The 16822-nt window shown below is 52.6% G+C and overlaps 1 protein-coding gene across 1 annotated transcript in view; it reads left to right on the top strand.

Annotated features, from left to right (window-relative positions):
- RIPOR3 (RIPOR family member 3) overlaps window positions 1-16822 on the top strand; it is a 66568-nt gene that overhangs the window by 26158 nt on the left and 23588 nt on the right. Inside the window, exon 2 of the mRNA XM_049781365.1 lies at window positions 9776-9902. Within this exon, the coding sequence (XP_049637322.1) occupies window positions 9784-9902 (119 nt within the window). The 5' untranslated portion in view covers window positions 9776-9783. The remainder of the gene's footprint in view (window positions 1-9775; window positions 9903-16822) is intronic.

Genomic DNA, 16822 nt, shown 5'->3' with positions numbered 1-16822 from the left:
ATCTGAGGGTATGGCTCACTGGGGAGGAAGGGGGGGGGGCTGAATACCCTGTCTCTCTCCCAGGGTTCAGAGGCAGCATCTCCCTTGCGGGGACCAGGCTGGCCTTGTTGTCCAAGATGGGTCAGTGTACAGGGGTGGAGGGTCTCTGCAGAAGCGGGAACACTAGGCTGTTGAATCTGTCTCTGTGCCCTTGACTCAGGATGTCCTGCATTTCCCCCTTGGTTCTCAGGACCCCGAACCTGAAGGTGTTTCCATGTCCTGGGTGTGGAGGACAGACTGTGACAGCCCAGGCGTGCCACCCTGTTAGCAGACAGCTGGCTTCCAGCACCAGCACTGTCAGGGCCAGGGTTTTGGAGCATTCATACTTGCACGACTTGGGGACAGGGGAGGGCTGAGGATGACAAGTGGGTCCCCTGTGTTCTAGACAAACTAGAGCCAGCCCAGCTGGGCCATCCGTACAGCCATGGGGACCACCCGGTCTCTGCATATGTCCTGCTCAGGCTCTGCTCCTTCCAGCCCTTCCTACTAATCTGCTCCATGTTTCACACACACTTGCCTCTGCTCCTCTGGAGATGAGGGGTGGGGGGACCTAGGAAGTGGGTCATGAGAGGGCATGACCATCTCTAACTATTAGGCTACCTGGGCTGTACCCAGGGCACTTCTGGTTTGAGGCACTTTCCAGGCTGGCTCTGTGGCTGGGAACATTGTCAGGAACCTGTAGCCTCATCCACAGAGTGGGCAGAGGCCCAGCATACTGCTGGGGGAATCAGGCCTCAAAGTGGTGATGCCAATCCAGTTGCACCCGTAGGGCACAGCCTCAGTAGGCAGGACTGGGCCCCTGCTCTGCCCAGCAGTCAGCGGAGCCATGTGGGGCTTTCTGATGCTTCCAGAATCCTCTCCTCTGTGCTATCGCTTCAGCCCATCTCTTCTTCCTTTCCCCTGCCAACCCCATCCTCGATAGTCCCCCTAATACCTGCCATTCTCACTGGAGTGAAAAATCACATTGCTGCTTTGATTTTCCTGATAATAAGTGACAATGAGCTTCATTATGATTTTTTTTTTTTACATCCCTCTGAGCCATTTATTTGTCTCCTCTGAGAAAGTGTCTGGGGTTGGGGCAAAAGCACAGTGGTAGGTTATTTGCTTTGCACGTGTTCAACTCAACCTGGGACAGACTCGGGTTTGATTTCCAGCATCCCATATGGTCCCCTGAGCCTGCTAGGAGCGATTTCTGAGTGCAGAGCCAGGAGTAACCCCATGAACACTGCCAGATGTGGGCCAAAAACCCAGAAAAAAAGTGTCTCTTATTTTCTTGGATGGGGCTAGTGAATTTTTTTTTTTTTTTGGTTTTTTTTTTGGGCCACACCCTGTGACGCTCAGGGGTTACTCCTGGCTATGCACTCAGAAGTTGCTCCTGGCTTCTTGGGGGACCATATGGGACGCCGGGGGATCGAACCGCGGTCCGTCCTAGGCTAGCGCAGGCAAGGCAGGCACCTTACCTCCAGCGCCACCGCCCGGCCCCGGGCTAGTGAATTTTTTGTTGTTGATCTATGTGAGCACTTTATAAATCTTGGTGATTTTTTTTTTTTTTTATGATTTTTGGGCCACACCCGGTGATGCTCAGGGGTTACTCCTGGTTATGTGCTCGGAAGTCGCTCCTGGCTTGGGGGACCATATGGGACGCTGGGAAATCGAACCGCGGTCCATCCTAGGCTAGCGCTGGCAGGCAGACACCTTACCTCTAGTGCCACCACGCCGGCCCCATAAATCTTGGTGATTTTCATAGAAAAAAAAAACACTCAAAAAACTGGAGATGCATCCCCACAGAAATCATCTCCCAGTAGACACCACTGAGAAGGCTTGGCAAAGCAGGACTTCATTGATAAACAGTTTGTCCAGTACGAAAAAGCCAGGGTCAGCCTGGGGCATTTTGCAACACTTGGAAACTCCAGGATTACAATTCCTGCACGAGCCACTCATTTTAGGCTCAGAGGCCACATCTGTTTATGTAAGTGAAACTGCAATACTCGGAGGAGGCCAGTAGGGGGCGTCTTGCCATATTTAAATGAAATTCAAAGCATTTGGCTACAGAAAACAAACCTTTTCCTGGGCTAAGTGTTAGTACAGTGGATAGCGCGCTTGCCTTATCAAGTCCTCTTTCCTGCTCAAATCCTTACCAGATCCTCTTTCCTTCCCAAAGTAGAGTGCTTTTGGAGATGGAATCAGCACTCCAGGGTCTGAGTTTTCATCTTTGCTAGACCCAGGGTGTAGGTAGGACAACCAGAAGAGTGAGCTGGCTCAGACCCACTGGGCTAGTAACACCTAGGGACTCCTCACTCACTTTGGGGGCCACCCAGCCCTCACTTCTCAACACTCAGGTGCCTCGTATGTGTGTGTAGTGGTGTATTTGTGTACCTGTCCTTGTATGCATGTGTGTACGATGTAATGTCCAGGATCAAACCCACACAAGGCAAGGCAAGTGCTCTACCCCAAGAAGCCCTCCTGGCCCTTAAAGGCTGTATGATGCCAATATTCCCTTCCAGTGCCCACAGCAACCCAGCTGTGAGTCTACAATGATCAACCCCTTCCTTGTGTTGTTCTGAAGGATGCCTGGGGGCTGGAGTAATAGCAAACAGGGAGGGCATTTGTCTTGCATGAGACTAACCTGGGTTCAATCCCCAGCATCCCACATGATCCCCAGAGCCCCACCAGAAGTGGTTCCAGATCTAGAGCCAGTAGCAAGCCCTGAGCACTTCTAGTTGTGGCCCCCAAACCAAAATCAACAAAAACCCAAAGCAATTCCAAGCTAAAAACCATAAAGTGATTTTGGTCACACCCTGCAGTGCTCAGGGGTTACTCCTGGCTCTGCGTTCAGAAATCGGTCCTGGCAGGCTTGGGGGACCATATGGGATGCCGGATTTGAACCACCGTCCTTCTGTATCTAAAGCAAATGCCCTATCGTTGTGCTATCTCTCCAGCCCAGATTGTTCATATTCTGAGCACAAAGCTAGGAGTAACCTCTGAGCACCACTGGGTATGGCAAAAAGTGGGGGGTTGTTGGTATTTTTTTGGGGGGGGAGCACACCCAGCAGCATTCAGGGATTGCTCCTGGCTCTACACTCAGAAATTGTTCCAGACAGGCTTGGAGGACCAATTGGGATGCTGGGATCTGTCCCAGGTAAACTGTGTGCAAAGCAAACACTCTACTGCTGTGCTATCACTCTGGCCCAAGAAACTTATTCTTTTCTTTTTTTTATTATTGGTTTTTGGGTCACACCCAGCAGTGCTCAGGGTTTACTCCTGGTTCTATGCTCAGAAGTTGCCCCTGGCAGGCTCCAGTGACCATATGGGATGCCGGGATTTGAACCAACATCCTTCTGCATGCAAGGCAAACACCCTACCTCCATACTATCTCTCCAGCCAGGTTTTTATTTCTTTTCTTTATTAATTTTGGAGGCTGACTAAGGAGTCACTTGGGGACCATGCAGTCCTCAGGATGGAGCTGGGCTGGGGCTTTGTGCATGGGATGGGTAGATTCCTGGCAGCTGACGCTCAGCCCCAAGTGCAAGACAGAAGTGGGTGCTGCTTGGAGCGGCTCAGAGCTATCTTAGGGACCTAGGATTCTGTGTGTTTATTTGGCTTAGATCAGTGTCCTGTCTATCTACAGTAAGTGAGAAAATTTGCAGCGCTTTCTCTGGCTTCTCTTTCATTTGTTTTTTCTTCGGTGCTGGGACCACAGCATAAGGGACCTCATAAGTGCAAGTCAAGTCCTATGCCATTGAACCACACAGCCCCTGGTTCCTGACACCCAATGCCTGGTGTCTCAGTTCTTTGTTTGTTTGTTTGTTTCTGGTTTTTGGTTTACACCTGGCAATGCTCATGGGTTACTCCTGGCTCTATGCTCAGAAATCGCCCCTGGCAGGCTCAGGGGACCATATGGGATGCCAGGATTCGAACCACCGCCCTTCTGCATGGAAGGCAGATGCCTTACCTCCAGACTATCTCTCTGGCCCCAGTTCTTTGATTTTTTTCTCTTTTTCCATGTTCAGTGTCCCAGAGCTGCTCCTGCTATGCTCGGGGGGACCATGCCAAGCTAGAATTGAGCAGGTATCAGCCATATGCAAGACAAGTGCCCTAATTCCTGTGCCATCTCTCCAACTCTCCAACAACTGTTTTTTTTAAAGAGGTGCTTTTGAGGGCCAAAGAGATAGCATGGAGGTAGAACGTTTGCTTTGCATGCAGAAGGATGGTGGTTCGAATCCTAGCATCCCATATGGTCCCCTGAGCCTGCCAGGAACGATTTCTGAGCATAGAGACAGGAGTAATCCCTGAGCACTGCCGAGTATGACCCAAAAACAAAAACAAAAACAAAAAAGAGGTGCTTTTGGAGACCGGGGTGGCATGGAGCAGTAAAGTGTCTGCCTTGCTGGCACTAGCCTAGCACTGACCATGGTTTGATACCCCGGAGTCCCATATGGTCCCCTAGTCCAGGAGCGATTTCTGAGCGCATAGCCAGGAATAACCCCTGAGCATCACTGAGTGTGGCCCAAAAAAACAAAGAAAACAAAAAATAAACAGCTTTTGAGGTCTGGGGAGATGGCACAGCAGTTTGGGTCCTATGCCTGGCATGCCCAGGCCCCCAGCTTTGATTCCTGGCCTTCTTGATGTCCCTGACAATGCTAATCTAAGCACTGAGCGAACTGGCGCCAAGTTCTCGGAAGGATCTGAGACAAGCTGAGGGGGTGAAGCTGCTATAACCAGGGCTGGTGGGGAGGAGTCCCCCAGGGCCTCTGGGAGGAGGTGATCTTTCCGCCAGCTGCTGAGGATGCAGATGAGAGGGAGCTGCCTGGAAGCCTGGACCAGAGCATAGATGAAGAACAGGAGATGGGTTTGGGCAGGAAGGAGGAATTGGAATTAGGTTGTTCTGGCTCCTCCATCAGGCCACGTGATTGCGGGGCAGCCATCCGTGTCCTGTGGGGTGTTGGACTCCATTTGGCCCACAGTCCTGTTCGCCTCCTTGGATGCTGCCCCACGCCCATCTGAACTCAAAATCCTCCTCCAGGGCTCCTTTGCCGTTTCCTTTCATGCTCCACCAAACGGGCTATTTTGGAAACTCCTATAAGCAAACTAAGGTCCGGCTGACATTTGAGCGGATATGAGAGAGCCATAAGTGAGGGTCTCGGGCCTAACAGCTGCCTCGCCTGGAAGTCCAGACATTAAATTTAGAAACATTACCTCCAAATAAGGTGAAATTGCAGGTTTGCTCTGGCCAGGGAGTTCGTGGTCCGAGTGAGTGGCCAGATTCAGCAGACGTGAGCTCTGCTCACTGCACTTGGGAGAGAAGCCGGGACCACTTACCCTGGGGAGCAGCCCCTCAGCAGCCACTCACCTTCCCTGTGCACGAGAGCTGGTCCAAGTTGCATCGCCCTGTCCAGGGTGCAGGACACCGAGCAAGACACAGAGCCACCTGCTTGCCACCAAAGGTTTGGGCTCCACTGATGCATGACTTTTGTGCGCCTCCCTCCTTCCCTGCGGCTGTGAGAGACCCCCTTCCTGCCAGCCGGAGTGGGATGTCTCATAGGGCGTGAGAGCCCTCAGACTCATACCCCTCTGACCTTTTGTGGCAGGGGTCTTGCTCATTTGGTGAGCAGTCATTGGGGTGACAGTCATTGGGGAGTATAAGGAGTGTCCTTGGAAAGTCTTTTCTTTTTTAGTTTGGTGTCGGGGATCGAGGCCAGATTTGATGTACCACTAAGTCCCATCCCTGATAGACTTCTGGGGTTCTGGGACCTCATGCTACCCCAGTATCCCATCAATTCTGGTTTCCTAGAGAAGGAATATTTGAAAGCAACTCAGAGAGACCTGCCCTACCGGTATCAGACACTAGGAGGCGCAGCTAGACTCCAGGGTGAGCAGCACCTGGGCCTCCTTTCCTGCAGTATGTGGAGGTAGGGGTGGGGGCTTGGTTCTTCTCAGTCTCCCCAGAATTTTCCTTCTAGCCTGCTGGACCCCTTTGAGAGTGTCTTCTCTTCCAGGAACCCCTTCCCTCCAGGAGCCAGAGGTAGTGTTGACTACATACATAACAGGTAGTGCTGTTCATCCAGAGGCCAGAGACTGCGCTGGCTACCTAGTATCAGAGGCGGTGCTGGGACCTGGAGGCCAAAAGTTTTTCTGGCCACCTAGTATTCAGAGATAGGGGCCAGAGATTACACTGACTACCTAGGTACCAGAGATAGTGCTGGTATTCTGGGGGCCAGAGGTTGTGCTGGCTGTGCAGGGGTCAGAGGGACTGCTGTTTAAGCCACTTTTACTTCGATAAATGAAGTTTTACTGGATCATTGCCAAGCTCTTGTGTTTACATACTGCCTGTGGCTGCCTTTGCACTAAACCAGTAGGGCTGAATAGTTGTGAGAAATTATATGGTCTGGAAAGCCAACTATACTCATTATCCGGCTTTTTAGAGAAAATGTTTGTCTTTCCCTGCCTTGGAGTCTAGCACAGAAGAGAAATGCTTATGTCTGTTCTTTTTATACTATTTCGGGGGCAGTGCTCAGGGGGCTGGGGCTGCTCCTGGTGAATCTCAGCCTCCTTGGTCGGACAGTTCAACACAAGGTGATGAGAATGTGGTGTCACTCGCTGCAGTGCCACAGGCTGTCAAGGTTGTCCTGGAATGCCAGGGACCCCCAAGGCTTTCAGGGGTGCAGAGATGCTAAGGACTGAATTAGTACAGGCACTCTAACCCTGTACTGACGCCTAGCCCCATTTATATATTTTTTTTGGGGGGGGCATACCCGGTGGCGCTCAGGGGTTACTCCTGGCTGTCTGCTCAGAAATAGCTCTTGGTAGGCACGGGGGACCATATGGGATGCCGGGATTCTAACCAATCACCTTAGGTCCTGGATCTTCTGCTTGCAAGTCAAACACCGCTGTGCTATCTCTCCAGCTCCACCCCATTTATATTTTTATCCACCACCTTTCCCCTTTATGATGCAGTGACCAGGGACAAGTATATGCCTGGGTGTGGTGCTCCCACACTTGCTCACAGCTGTGGGGTTCACACACTTCTTGTGCTTGTGCATATTCTGCTCACCGTGTTCACAGGAACACATTCAGCTGTGCTCACATACATGCTTGCAGGAGCCGTATACCCAGTCGCAGTGCCTGCCTGCTTTTGGAGTGGCAAGTTCTCAACTGGAGTCTGCTTTCCCATGCCCAGTTGTGCTTCAGCTGTCATAGATGCTACTGCAAAGCCAGAGGGCCAAGAGCTCCCGGGATGGAGTTTTGCACATGTAGGCAGTCTGGGATCGAACCTACAACCTCATAAGTGAAAGGCAGATACTTTTGCCATGGTGCCATCCTCAGGGTCCCTCTGGTTATTATTCTTATTTCAGACTTAACATCACCCACATCCTTGCTTTTCCCACTGCTTGCTCACCTGGGAGCACACAGCCTGGTGATGAGGAGACAGCCTTTCATTTCTGGTCATTGTTCTCTGGGTTCATGAACATGTGTGGGAACATTCCAAGCACCAAAGAAGAACAGCATTGACTCTGTCTGTGTGTGCTCCTCATGTAGTGGGAGAAGACAGACTCATCACAGTTTCAGATTGGATCTAAAGGGGAGGGTGGGGCTGGGGCAGCCTAAGAAGGCTTTCTGGAGGAGGGGGCATCTGACCTAGACAAGGAGGAGTGGTTCACAGAAAATCATACTTTGTCAACTGTGATCCCCAGGAGTCTCTTTGCTCTTATGCAAAGTAGAGTCACTGACCCTCTGAGCGCACAGCTGCATCCCTCCCATCTTCCCTGGTACCCCCAGAAGCTGGTGTGTGTGTGTGTGTGTGTGTGTGTGTGTGTATGTGAAGAGTAGTAACTGTCCTCTTTTAGCCTAAAAAGCAGTGACCAGGGTCAAGCTGAGGAATGTTCCAGAAGGTCCAGGGGATGAACACAGCAGGAGGATTCCAGCCTCCTGAGTCAATGGCTCTGCTAAGACCCTAATCTCTCCCCACCCTGAGCCTCAGTTTCTCCCTTGATGGAACGTAGTTCTCACCCAGGCTTTAGTTTTTCGTGCAGGCCTGGCATATGCCTGCTGAATGGACAGATGGGCCATGGCACAGGGCACCCGGCACTTCCTTCTCCCAATCTGCATCTCTTTTGGCTTCTGCCAGGAGACCATTTTCCAGAAGGGACCCCTAAGGCCCAGAGCCCAGGAGCAGCCGGCACTCTGGAATTCCAGCTCAGTCAGGCTCTCGCTTCCAGCCACACCTGCACAAGCTTGGGGGGTGCGTGGAGAGGAGGATGTGCAGGAGGAAGAGCTTCTCAGAATAGCAGGCAGGACAATGCGCCAAAGCGGGGCTGATGGAGAGCAGGCTGGAGCAACAGTCCTGCCAGAGAGCGGAGTGGATCTCAGCAAGGGAAAGGCATGAGGGATTCATGAACAGTCAGATCAGAGGGGTCTCAGGCATCCTTGACCAGATGCCAGTTTGGCTGGGAATGAGCTCGAAACTGTAGCAGTCAAGATCGAGGCCAGATACTTCATGAATTTTCCGACTGCCCAGTCGGCGTTTTTCCAGACTAGTGAAGGTTTGGAAACAGACGAGCCCGGCAAAGTGCCAGGTTGGCATCAGTGTGGCCTGGGTCAGTACAAAGGAGCAGACCCAGGAACCAGTTCTGGTTACTCCCTGCTCAAAGTCCCCCTGGCTCCCAGCTACCCTCACCCAGACTGAAACCCTCCGTGAGGACACCAGGGTGCCCTGAGACTCTGCTGGCATCTTGAGCCTGGCCAGGAGTCAGCCTGACCCCACTGCACTGTTTCTGGGCCACACTATGTCTTCTGTACCTCCAGGCCTATGCCCAAGCTTTCCCTGGGCTTTGCACACCCTCCCCTCCCCTCCCCTCCTTATCCTCTTTCCTCCCCACTCATCAGATATCCTCCTTCCCACCCTCCTCCCCTCCTCTCCTCTTCCCCCTCATCTGCCCTCTTCTTCCCTCTTTTCTCCTTCCTCTTCCTTCCCTTTCTCCTTCTCTCCTCTCTTCTCTCTCCTCCTCTTTTTTTTTTTTTTTGGTTTTTGGGCCACACCTGGTGACACTCAGGGGTTACTCCTGGCTATGCGCTCAGAAGTTGCTCCTGGCTTCTTGGGGGACCATATGGGACGCCGGGGGATCGAACCGCGGTCCGTCCTAGGCTAGCGCAGGCAAGGCAGGCACCTTACCTCTAGCGCCACCGCCCGGCCCCCTCTCTCCTCCTCTTCCCCCTTCCCCTCTTCCTTTACCTTTTGCTCCCTACCACTCCCTTCCTCCTCTCCTTTCTTCGCCCCCACTCCTTTGCCTTCTTTTGCCCTCCTCTCCTCTCCCTCTCCTCCCCTCCTGCTCTCTGTAGCCTTTTCTTCTCAGCTCTGGTTGGCACCTCCATGGCTGGGCCTGACATCTTCTGGCATCCCCATCACTTTTCTGTAAACTCCCCACAGTAACTGGGGTCTCGTGACCACCCCACGGATAGGAGCTTGAAGAGGGCCAGCCTGCTCGGAGCATGGTCCAGTGCTGAGTCTGGCCTAGTAGCTGCTCCCAGTAAGGGCTTGTGAGGGTCCGGGCTGAGGTGGGAAGAACCAGGCCAGGAGGTCTGGGCCCACTTCACAGGGCATCGCCTGGCTCCAATCTCATTCTCGTGCCTTCCCTGTTTTCTGCCTGCGTACCCAGCTACCCTCTTGGGTTGTTTGGAATGGTGGGGACTGTGGGCAGCACTGTTGGGTAGTTGTGGGACTGACTGTCCTCTCTCCCAGGTGCTGATATGTCTGTGAGGCTGCGCTTCCTGTCCTCGGGGGACGCTGCGGCCATGGGGGCCGTAGGGGCCATGGGTCGCAGTGCTTCCTTCGCTGGCTACAGCAGTGCCCAGAGCCGGAGGATCTCGTGAGTGATGAACCCGTCCTGGTGGGGCCTGGCTGGGGGGTCAGCAGGATATGTCCTACCTTGCAACCCTGAAGATCATGTCTCTCCTAAAGTCCATGCAAGCATGTGTATGTATGTGTGTATGAGTACAACACTGCATCATGTATGTATAAATGCATATGTCCAAAGATGCATGCATGTGTCTAGAATTAAGGGGTCCTTAAACTTTTTAAACAGGGGGCCAGTTCACTGTCCCTCAGACCATTGGAGGGTCTGACTATAGTAAAAACAAAACTTATGAACGAATTCTTATGCACACTACCTAGATCTTATTTTGCAATGAAGAAACAAAACAGATACAAATACAATATGTGGCCCGCGGGCCATAGTTTGAGGACCACTGGTAGATCATTGCTGGATGCATGTATGAATGCATGTGTGCTCACACTTGCATGTGGACATATGCCTATTTATTTGTGTATTCAGGTGTTTTACATGTATGAATGTATATATGTAATGCATTGTACAGTGTGTGGATGAGTTTCTATGCATGTAGATGTGTGTGTGCGCATATGAATATTTTAGGTGTATGTTCATGCATGTCTGTCTTCTGAGTTAATGTGCATGTTCATGAAGGTCACATGTTGATGTATGTATAGACAAGAATGCATGCATATAGTTAGTTGTGTGTGTGATGCTATGTATGTTTCTATGCAGAGTGTATGCATGTGCATTTGTGTTTTATGTGTGCATGTCTCATGTCAGGGCATATATGTCTGTTTGTGTATGCAACACAGACACTCTTCATAGACCAAACCTCTTGTGTCCCTGCCTGAGACCTGAGCACATGGCATCTCACATGCTCTGGTTCCACTGGGAACTTCGCCTGCTGAGTTCATTAAACCCGCTTGGCAGGTCAGAGAATGGAGGTGAAGAGGGGTGAGTCCGGCTAGCCCCGGGCACAGGAAGGCTGGGTCTAACTCAGCTTCATCCCATGCAGAGCATGAAGGTGGAATGTTTTTCCTGTGTGACAGAACAGGAAGCGCCACCACCTCTCCTGGCCCTGTGACCTGGAGCATGTGATGTTCCATCTCTGAGTGTCCTCAGAGAAATGGGATGGTGGACGGCCCTTCCCTGAGGGCTGCGGTGAGCCTGCAAGCAAGGGACACACATACTGATGCATGCCAAGCTGGTGGATGCTGGCTGAGCTGGTGCATACCATCTGTGCTGATCTATGTTGGCACAGGTAGGCGGAGGCTGCAGGACAGATGCACTCACTGGGCAGGCACCCACTGACCCAGCAGGTGAAGGAAAGAGCTGGTGGAAAGCTTCCAAGGATGGGACCATTCCCTGCAGGGCTGCCTCTGAAGTCCGCAGACCCTTTGACCTGGAGCTCACTGCTTAGCCATCACCGAGGGACATCAGTTGAGGGACACCCACCTCTACCTGTCTGGATAGCAGGGCTGAACCAACAATGAGCGGATCAACAAATCCAAAGCAGCAATAGCACCTGCTACCAGAGCCCCAGAGGTTTCAGCCAGGCCCCACTGGGCCTCAGGGTCTATGATCTGGCTCCCAGCAGCTTGAACTTTAGCTCAATGGAGGGGGCGGTGTCTTGTCCCCCCAGCTCTCCTTCACCCTCACTTCCCTTCCTCCTTTCTTTGGATCTACTAAATCCTCCCCATCAAGCCTAACTTCTTCATGCCCAGGAAAGACACCTGCTCCCAGATCATGTGAGTACTTCTTCCAGATCTTTCCATGGGTCCCAGCCCCACACAAAGGGCATCACTGAAGCAAGCCCCCAGAGGCCTCAGGCCTCTCAGTTCTCAGTTGGGTGCTGGAAGGAATGGCCAGCTTGAACCCTAATTTCATGCTGCAGAGATTTCTGGAGCTGAGGCTGCCCAGAACCCGCCTTCCTGGCCCAGCAGCCAAAGTGATGATTGGTCGCAATTAGCAGATGACTCACTCTGTTGTGGTTCTGTGAGGAAGTCAGAGCAGGCATATGGGAGGACAAAGGGACACATGGCACAAGGGCTCAGTGAGAATCAGGGGGGAGGGACATGGGGAGAGGGAGCCTTTCAGGTGGAGGGGACAGGAGGGAAAAGGCAGGTTGGGCTGCAGGACAGAAGTGGGTGCATGGCTGACAGACAAAGGCTGCATTGCCTAGGCTGGAAGTTCCAGACTGTCTTCAAGTCTCCCCTCGCATCAGAAAAAGTCACTTAGCACCTCCAGGAAATGGACTGACATTGAACACACTGAAAGTACAACTGGGGTTCCACCAGCCCCTGGGCTGTTCTAGCACCCACTTTAGACTTAGGGTCTCATGAGCCACAGTAAGAAGAGTAAGGGCGGGCCCGGAGAGATCACACAGCGGCGTTTGCCTTGCAAGCAGCTGATTCAGAACCAAAGGTGATTGGTTCGAATCCCAGTGTCCCATATGGTTCCCCGTGCCTGCCAGGAGCTATTTCTGAGCAGACAGCCAGGAGTAACTCCTGAGCACCGCTGGGTGTGGCCCAAAAACCAAAAAAAAAAAAAAGAAGAAGAAGAAGAGTAAGGGCATCTATCCTCCGGAGGATCAGAGCACCAGAAACTGATCTCCAGTGGGAAGAAATTGAGGAAGGCACAGTAGGTGCCACATAGCAAGGAAGGCACACAGTAGGTGCTCCATTCAGTGCTGCTGAGAAGGGCTAAGAAACTTGCCATATTCAGATCTTTTTTCTCAACTGAACTCTTTTGGAGGAAGAAGTCCTCTTTGTTTCTATTTGGGACACATCTAGTGGTGCTCAGGACATACTTCTTGTCTCTGTGTTCAGGGGTCACTCCTGGTTCCATGCTCAGGGATCATTCCTGGTGCAGCTCAGGGGAGTCTATGGCATGCCAGGGATCAAAACTGGGTTGGCTGCTGCATAACAGGTGCCTTTTCCATCGTTCTCTCTTTGGTCCCATCAGCAGAATCAAGTTGGAGTTACCTCTTCCTTCAATGTATTGGGGCCCCTTACCTCTGGAAACTTTTCTAAAATTAGGAATTGAAAAGACAGTTGCCTACCCTCTGAGAGCTCAGCCACCTGCTTCCTGCGGGTGAGACAGAAGTAGCAGGACATCAGGAAGGCACAGTGAGTTTTCAGGTCCTGCCTGGCCAGCTCAGAGAGTCTACACCTTGGATTCTGGGCCGGACGGCCTGGATTGGGTTTCAGGCCTCACCTTCTGGCCTTATTTCCCAGGTAATTAATCCAACCAGGCTAAGACATAGGTGAGGCCAGTCAGTGACCAGAGCAACCAGGCAGAGGACCAGAACTCCATTTTGAGGGTGTGTGTGTGTTCTCTCTACCTCATCCTGGCCCCTGAACCCCTTTGGACTCTGAAGAGAACTTTTTAATCCATGGTGAAAGAAATCTCCAGAGGAAGTCAATGCAGCAGGGAAATTTCATACTAGGGTGTGAGTGGTTGCTATCCACACTGTCCACATTCCCAGACAAAGCCCAGTAGGGGCATGGCCGGATTTGCCCAGACAGGCAGTTGCTTTAACCGTTTGCCGGCTTCTTCCGGGTAATAGCCCCTTCCAGTTGTGGCCAGGCGGACACTGTCTGAGTCAGGATCCATGGGGAATTCTTAGGAGGGCTGAGGACAGAGGCAGAGATGTGGGACCAGAGGGCACTTTCTGAACTCCAGTTGTAGCCACTGGCAGTTTTTGCTTTTCCTCTGCCCAGAGGCCTGAGTGGGGAGGAAGGGCCCAGTGTAATCGTGGGGTTTCTGGTTTGTTTTTTTTTTGTTTTGTTTTTTTGTTTTTGGTTTTGGTTTTGGTTTTTGGGCCACACCCGTTTGACGCTCAGGGGTTACTCCTGGCTATGTGCTCAGAAATCGCCCCTGGCTTGGGCGGACCATATGGGACGCCGGGGGATCGAACCGCGGTCCTGATCCTTGGCTAGCGTTTGCAAGGCAGACACCTTACTTCCAGCGCCACCTACCCGGCCCCAATCGTGGGGTTTCTAGTACTGTGTCCAGTGGGGTGTCTAGTCCTGTGTAGACCTAACCTCCATCACAGATCCGATTCAGCGGGGGTGAAAGGGGAGAGGTGACAGGCTGGGGGTTCCTGTCCATTTACCCACCCACCAGGTCCAGTTCTAAGTTTCCGTGAGAGTGGAGCAGGAGACAATGGCTGTGGCTGGCTGTAGGAAGACCTGACTGCCAGGGGCTGTAGAATATTTACTGAGTCCACAGACCTGCTCACACCTCCGCCCCCAGGGGCGGGGCCCTGACCCAGCGGGGTGACAGGGACAGAGACTGACGCGGGGTTTCACCATCGGAGGGAGCCGTGCATCCGCCTGCCTGGGGAGGCTGTCAGACTGTCCACTTACTGCAGGACAGTCGTCTACACCGCAGGCCAGGCAGAGGCGGGAGGGCTCTCACAGCAGGCAGGTGGCCTGAGCCTGAGACTGGGGCCCCTGGGAGCTGGCAGGTGAGTGGAGCTTGGGCAGCACCGCGTCCCCAGCAGCTCAGCACCCCCATTTCCCTGCCTGCCTCCCTCACCATCCTCTTACTCTGAGGACCCCTCAAACTTCTGCCCCCCATCTCTGCAGCTGCCGGAGATGGCGAATCTCTGGAGGTCCTGTTCCAAAAGGTGGGTGATGTGTCTTGGGAGTGGGGGGACGCACCCCCACGGGGCTCTGCAGAGGGGTTCTTGGCATTTACTGTCTGAGTGAAGGCAGGTGGCAGATGCCTAAGACATTGTTTTCTCACAGTGATTAATTTTGGGGTTTCAAGGATTAAACCCAGGACCTGAACCCCACCATTGAGTGACCCCACCCCACCCCGTCCCATCCTCCATCTCCCACTTGAATTCTGGCCTTTGTTTCTTTGACAAGAGTTTCTTTCTGATTGATGTTGTGTGTGTTGGTTTTGTTTTTTTTTTTAATTTGTTTTATTTGGGCCACACCCAGCTCAGGGCTTACTCCGGACTCTACCTCTGGATTCACTTCTGGCATCTCAGGGTGGACCATATGGATTTCCAGATATTGAGCCTAGACTGGGGGTATGCAAGGCGAATGTCTTAACTATACCATCTCTCCAGCTCTTCTTCCTTCCTTCCTTCCTTCCTTCCTTCCTTCCTTCCTTCCTTCCTTCCTTCCTTCCTTCCTTCCTTCCTTCCTTCCTTCCTTCCTTCCTTCCTTCCTTCCTTTCTTCCTTCCTTCTTTCCTTCCTTCCTCCTTCCCTCCCTCCCTCCCTTCCTTCCTTCCTCCTTCCCTTTCTTCCCTCCATCCCTTCCCCCTCAGTCCCTCCCTCCATCCCTCCCTCCCTCCCTTCATTCCTCCTTCCCTTTCTTCCCTCCTCCCTCCTCATCAGTCCCTCCCTCCCTTCCTCCCTTCCCTCCTTCCTTCCTCCCTCCCTTCCCTCCTTCTTTCCTTCCTCTCTCCCTTCTTCCTTCCTCCCTCCTTCCCTCCCTCCCTTCCTTCCTTTCTTCCTTTCTCCCTCCTTCCCTCCCTCCCTCCCTCCCTCCCTTCCTTCCTTCCTTCCTTCCTTCCTTCCTTCCTTCCTTCCTTCCTTCCTTCCTTCCTCCTTCCCTTTCTTCCCTCCTTCTCTCCCTTCCTTCCTCCTTCCCTTTCTCCTTTACCTCTCTCCTCTTTCCCTCCCTCTCTTCCTTCCTTCCTTCTTTCCTTCTTCCCTGCCTCCCTTCCTTCCTCTCTTCTTCCCTCCTCCTTCCCTCCCTCCCTCCCTTCCTTCCTTCCTTCCTTCCTTCCTCCTTCCCTTCCCTCCCTCCCTTCTTTCTTCCTTCCTTTCTTCCATCCGTCCTTCCTCCCTTCCTTCCTTCTCCCTCCCTCCCTTGCTTTCTTTCTTTCTTCCTTCCTCCCTTCCTTCCCTCCTTCCTTCCTCCCTCCTTCCCTTTCTTCCTCCTTCCCTTTCTTCCCTTCCTCCCTCCCTCCCTCTCATCCTTCCTTTCTTCCTTTCTCCCTCCCTCCCTCCCTTCCTTTCTTCCTTCCTTTCATCCTTCCTCCCTCCTTTCCTCCCTCCCTCCCTCCCCACATTCTTCCTTCCTTCCTTCCTCCTTCCCTCCCTTCCTTCCTTCCTCCTTCCCTTTCTTCCCTTCCTCCTCCCTCCCTCCCTCCCATTCTCCCTTCCTCCCTTCCTTCCTCCCTTCCTTCCTTCCTTCCTTCCTTCCTTCCTTCCTTCCTTCCTTCCTTCCTTCCTTCCTTTTTATTTTTTGGGGGATTTGGGTCACATCTGGTGATGCTAGGGGCTAACTCCTGGCTTTATGTTCAGGACTTGCTCTTGGTAGTGCTTAGGGGACCCTATGGAATGCTGGAGATTGACCTTCAGTTGGTCACATGCAAAACAAACACCCTACCTGCTGTTCTATTGCTCCAGCCTCTCTGGTGCTTCTTTCTGGTGGTTTTAAAAACATGTCATATATAGCACTGATAAGCAGACACAACACTTAGGCCCTGCCGGGCACCACAAAAGCCCTTTTCTACTTAACTCACACAACTCAGTAATCTTTCTTTGCCCCCATCTCATAGATCAGAGCACCAAGACAGAGTGGCTGAGTTACTTATCCTAGGTCACACAGCTTGTAAGGGGGCGAGCCAGAGAGAGATCTGGCCTGTGATCTGGGGTCCATGTTTGTCATCTCTGCTATAGTGTTTTGTGCCATATGACCCCACCCGCCAGCAAGGGGGCACAGCTCACTGCCCAGCTACTACTCAATGAAAACTATGCCTGATTGACCAGTGGTCACTCCTTTCACAGAAGGGGAAACTGAGGCTCAAGTTTCCTGTGCTCCTGGGGTTGAGATATAGCAATGACCAAGAGCTGGGTCCCAGTCCAGAGCATGGACCTCTGGCCTGGCAAGAGTCCCCAAGGCTATAGGTGGGTTCCAGTTCTTTCTTTAGTGATATGGCCCAAGGTCTGGTCCTCACTCTCTCCCTGTGTCTGTATTTCCAGCATAT

Source organism: Suncus etruscus, chromosome 9 (genome assembly GCF_024139225.1).
Source record: "Suncus etruscus isolate mSunEtr1 chromosome 9, mSunEtr1.pri.cur, whole genome shotgun sequence".
In the NCBI taxonomy this organism is placed as follows: domain Eukaryota; kingdom Metazoa; phylum Chordata; class Mammalia; order Eulipotyphla; family Soricidae; genus Suncus; species Suncus etruscus.
The sequence above is the reverse complement of the archived record's forward strand: the minus strand, read 5'-3'. Positions and strand labels throughout refer to the sequence as shown.